Source organism: Gavialis gangeticus, unplaced genomic scaffold, assembly GCF_001723915.1.
Source record: "Gavialis gangeticus isolate Ggan-Ray unplaced genomic scaffold, GavGan_comp1, whole genome shotgun sequence".
In the NCBI taxonomy this organism is placed as follows: domain Eukaryota; kingdom Metazoa; phylum Chordata; order Crocodylia; family Gavialidae; genus Gavialis; species Gavialis gangeticus.
The window spans coordinates 58,762,359-58,767,772 of record NW_017729033.1 but is presented as its reverse complement, the minus strand read 5'-3'; the positions used below and the strand labels follow the sequence as shown (position 1 = coordinate 58,767,772).

The 5,414-nt window shown below is 48.9% G+C and overlaps 1 protein-coding gene across 1 annotated transcript in view; it reads left to right on the top strand.

The window, feature by feature from the left end:
* Window positions 1-5,414, top strand: part of RELL1 (RELT like 1) — a gene marked incomplete at its 5' end in the record, with an annotated part of 75,983 nt that overhangs the window by 59,594 nt on the left and 10,975 nt on the right. The window contains one exon of the mRNA XM_019525850.1: window positions 5,235-5,311. Coding sequence (XP_019381395.1) covers window positions 5,235-5,311 — 77 coding nt within the window. The remainder of the gene's footprint in view (window positions 1-5,234; window positions 5,312-5,414) is intronic.

Genomic DNA, 5,414 nt, shown 5'->3' with positions numbered 1-5,414 from the left:
ACTGTGGCATTGATGCCTACACAGTCAGATGGATTGCAGATTGGCTCAAGGGTCGTACTCAGAGGGTGGTGATGGACAGGTCATATTTGACCTGGGGGGAAGTGGGCAGTGGACTTCCCCAGGGCTTGGTCCTTGGGCCCACACTGTTCAATCTCTTTATCGGTGATTTGGGCGATGGGGTGAAAAGCACCCTGTTTAAATTTGCTGATGATACCAAAATTTGGGGTGAGGTGAGCATGCTAGTAGGGAGGGAAGAACTGCAGCAAGACCTGGATAGGTTACAGTTGTGAGCTAACAAAAACAGGATGCGTTTCAATACTGACAAGTTCAGGGTGCTGCACTTGGGCAGTAGTAACCTGCAGCAACCACAGTTGCTCCCCCACTTCCCTTCCTCCCCACCACCCTTCCACCACAACAGACTTACCAGCTGCACGCAGCTCTCCATGCTGTATCAGAAATCGGATCAGTGTTGGCTGAGATGGCTCCTTAAAAATCGGGTATCGGTATCGGCCCCAAAAATCTCTATTGGTGCACCCCTGTCAGCAACAAAAATATCACATCATCAGAGATTGAATCCTTCTCCGCTGCAACGCCTTTCATGGGGTTACACATTTAAGACCTGCTGTTCATCTTCTACCTTGCAGAGTGCCTCCTCAGTGGCCCAACACAACCCAAACTGGTACACAGTTGTACGCTGAAGTGTCCATATTCAGATGTGACATGTATCTGAACAAAGAAGCAGAAGAGTTGTAGAGTATTGTAGGAGGTGGTCCTTGTGAGCTGGTTCCTGTGGCTTTTCTGAGTTGCCATATTGGCCTGGCCCGGCAGAAAATTGGCCATACAGATCATGTTTTTCTCAGCCACTCAGGTAGATGCCATCTTGAAGAAGTCCAAATCCAGCATGCCAAAGAGGGTGCTGAGGGTAGCAGAGCGTAGTCACAGCTGGGGAGAGTTCAGGAAGGCATGGAAGAGAAAGGGCAGACCACTGATGCTGCCAGGTATAAGTGGTGGACGAAGGTCCCTATGGCTAGGGTCTTGTACAGCGGCTGCCACTGGATGTTGCCAGTTATTTTGGTGATAGGTAACTTGTACGGGGTGTGCCAGGCTGGGTGGGCTTCTGCTGGTGTTTCTTCCACTAGGCACCACCTCCAAGTTATGTCAGGGTGGATGTCGAGGACACAGGCATGATGCACTTTGACTGTTCACGTGTACATGATCCTTCCCAAATAGGATCTCAAAGCAGGTCCCACCACTGTTCTCATTGGGCATGGGGAGGGACAGTAGGGTACTAGACCCCTTACTCTCATCTCTGCCCCCTGTCGTGCCCAGAAGACTGGTGCACCCTTGACCTACGACCCTGGGTCGGCATGACCGGCTTGGCGCGAAAGGGGTTAAAGATCAGACAGTTGGGTGTTAACGGCGAGTGGGAGTCAGCTGACTTAAAGCATATTGGTTACACAGAAAGTTTATTTCACTTACGCTACTGATGGTTGCAGCGTAGGAAGAGGAGTTGATTTGTTCAGTTACAGCATGCAGATATCATGTTACCCAGCATTTACAGGGTGGGTAAGAGACTTGCTTGTTACGGGTTCCGAGCGATTCACACAAGTTACTACGGTCTGCAGACTACCGAGAGCTCTTGATAAGAAAGATAACGAGCTGGCAAAAGACGATTACGCCGAGATAAGGTTCGGAGGCAGGGAGATGTTTGTAAGAGGCCAGTTTACAAACTGTGTCTCCTGGGTGTGTGTGTGGAGAGTTCTTCGCTTTGGGTGGAAGTTCTTTCAAAGTTATACTCGGCAAGGTGGCCAATTATTACACGCCAGGCATGAATAATTAACAGGCTGGCAATCGTGCTTTCTTTGTTCGCTCAGGTTTCAGACTGGCAGCCCATCCTTCAAAAAAGGGGGGGGAGCTTTCTTTTAGTTTAGGTGGTACTGAGCCTGTTTGGTCACAAGAGGGTAAGCACGGCACATTATTCTGATCTTACAGTTTCATTAAAGTCAGCTAATCTCGTTGCTAATGGGAACGTTATCTTTCGTGCTGGGCTGTCAAGGTTAGTTTCTCTCTCGTATGAGAAGCTCAAGTGATTTGAAATGAGGCACAAACAAGGGTGTGTGCATGCAGCACTGTCAGTACAGAGGGATAGACTACAATTACAGAGTTTGCTGTGTTAGCCTCTGACCTTTTGCCATCGGCATCCGAAATCAAAGACTTAGATCTTTGACAGGCCCGGCCACAAAACCAGGCAGCAGTTAGGGGGAGGTGGGGGAGGGTAGATTTATCTAGTGAGCTGCCATCTGGGAGTGCACCCACAGGAAGGGTAGCTTTCACTTCAGCCAAGAGGCATGAAGTAAAGTGGATGGATTGCAGGATCCACTGGTCATCCAGGTCTTTTGCCAAGAGCCCTGTGGACCACGTTGTTGAAGAAGTGAATCAGCTTGATGGTGTGCAGTTGGACGAAGGAAGTGATGAGTGAGCCTTCAGGAGGTGAGGCTCTGTGTTCCCTGCTGCAAGACCAAATTGTAAACCAGGGACTCCAGCAGCAGCTGTGGAAATCACAGGCACCTGCTCTGGGGTCTCAGTTGGAAGGAGGCCCAGTAGGCCCAGAGGTAGAAGGGTGGGAAGACATCCCAGCCAAGGCAATCAGGATTCAAAAGGAAAAATTTCCAATTGAGGTTAAGATATCCCACCTAATGCAGGAACTCAAAGGCCAGCCATGGTTGGGGAAAGTGTTCACAACAAAAAGCAGGCACTGAAGGCTTGTAGGAGAAAGACAGCTACCCTGCTTGTCAGTGCGGTCAGGCTCTGACCCTTCTCAGCAGGCAGCTAGAGGACAGTCTACTGGAGTCAGTGGTGCCCATTCCAGAATAAGTCCACAAGGAACTTCTCAAGCCTCTTAGTCACTGGAAGGTCCAGGATGTCTTCAGCCTCCACCCTGAGGCCTTCGCAGTTCTTGGCTAGATTGACTGGCATGTCTAGGAAAATGCCCAGGGCTTTGAAACCATTGCAGTACCAGGACAAACCTCCAGGCAGATCTAGGGGCTGAGTATTGGCTCAGATGCCCGAGAGAAATCTGTTGCTTTTAGCCCAGCTGATATGGGCTGAAGCAGCACACTTGTATGCCCAACTGGTGTTCGATCAAGGGCTGAACATCACTCTCGGTGCTCACAAAAACAGACATAATAATTGGTACATCATTGGCATATACTGTCACCTTAACGGGAGGGTGTCAGCAACCATGGAAGCGAGCAATGGGAGGGCCAGGCCTGTCAGGCACTGCTACAGTATGTGGCATAGTGGCTCAATGGTTAGGGTGTAGAGCATTCTGGAAAGGGGGCAACAACGCTAAATGCTCCTGTGTGCTGTAAATGGGGCACATGATGTTCCATACACCTTCAGGAGTTTAGAGATGCCTCAGTACAGGCGTCAGGTGGTTGAGGTGAAGGGGAGCCCAAAGCTGAAGGCTTATAGAGGCTGGAATAAGAAGTTGTGGTTAACCTGATCAAAGACTTTCTCTTGATCGGGGGAGACGAGGCCAGTGTTCAAGCCGTGGGGTTCTGCAGCTGTCTTCAGGTCATGTAGCAGAAACAGGTTGTCCTGGACGGCTCTGTCACATACTCAATAGCTTTGTTTGGGACCTGTGATGACGACCATCACCATTTTGAGCCAATTGGCTAGGGTTTTGTAATCAGCACGTAGCAGTGATACCAGTCACCAGCTCTTAGTGTCACTAAGACCCCCTTTCTTTGACAGCGGTAGGAGGGCTGCTCACTAGCAGCTAACTGGTAGGATCCCGTCTTTGAGGCTGTTCTGAAAAATGTGAAGGAGGTCTGGGCCAAGAAGGGGCCAGAATGTCTTGTAGAATTTGATGGATAATCCATCAAGGCCTGGTATCTTCCCTATGGTGCCACCCTCAATAGCAGTAATCAGCTCTACTAAATATAGCTTCTGTCTGAGCTCCTCAGCCTCAGAGATGGAGAGCTTGTGGAGGCCCTTGTACAGGTGTTGAATGGCATCTGGGCAGGCTTGGCTTGGCTGCAAACAGCTCTATGTAGAATCTAACAGCATGCTCTCAGATCTTGGCAGGAACCATGAGCACTTGGTCTGATGGGATTTTAAGGTAGTCTATGATCTTTTGTTCTGCGCACCTTTTCTCTGGGTTGAAAAAGAACTGGGTCAGCTTCTATGAGTTCTTGGAAGCAGGCTTGAATTCTTCTGCCCTGGTGTGCGCCCTCTGCCAATTCTCTCAAGTGTTTTTTCTGGAGTTTGAGGCTCTTGTATATCCCATGGCCATTACTGGTACCCTTAGGGCAGCCTCAAGCTCCACAATGTTTTTCTCATGCTCTTGCACACTGCGGTGGTGGTCTTGGCTCATCTCTTGTTTATATTTTTGGCAGAAAATCTTGATTTGTTCTTCTCCTATTTCCTACCATTCTTTCCAGGAGGGGACATTGCATCTCATGGCTGCCCAGGTGTGTCAGAGGTACAGGGAACAGTCTCAAAAGGGAGGGTCCTGCAAGAGGTTAACATGGGGGTACCAAAAGGGTGCTTAGCTGTGATTTGAGTTAGGAAAGCCCAATTCACACCAGACCAGGTTATGGTCTGAAAGTTATGATTGACCACAGAGGCAGGTGGTGTACAATGATGTAGACTTAATCTAGGTGAGCCATGGAGAGCCTTTTGGTGTTCGCCTTCACCCAGGTGCATTGTCACACACTGGGGGGTGCTGCCACACATTGGATAGGCTTAACACTGGTAAAGTGGTCTGCAGCTGTCGAGTGGAGGGTGAATGGGCCTCTGGTCTATTCTGGTTAAGATTTCCTTGGAGAATGCAGTTAAAATCATCTCCTAGGATGAGGAGCTCATTGTCATTGACTGCAGTCTGTAAGAGGTCAGCTAACTTCCTGAAGAAGCGTGCCCTTTCTTGCCTTTCACTGGGTGCATAGGTGTTAATTTGGATGAGGTGGCAATGCTGTTTCAGCTTCTCATGATTGCCCACCCTGTATTGCAGTCCTGTTATAAAGAGATCTTTATTTTTTTCCAGGAGAAGTGGATATGATCCAGTCACAAGACCCTTAGAAAGTTGCAAATCTAGGGGTCCTGGTGTGTTCTTGAAGCCTCCCTTTAAAAAAAACTCTTGTTTCCTACATAGACGGTGGAATGTCAATAGCTAGTTAATGAATCTGCAGGGAGGAACTATCCTAAATTTGTTCTTCTGTTGCTCCTTTCAGGTTTAGAGTCACAAAAGTAGAGAACAAATCAACTTCCAAAGAGCGGAAAAGCTTGATGTCTGTTAGTGCTTTAGAAAGTATCAATGGTGAAGTGCCAGCCACTCCTGTGAAACAGGGTTCCAGAGAAGTGCCTACCACACCTGCAAAACAGAGTTCAACAGAAGTGCCTGCTGCTCCTGA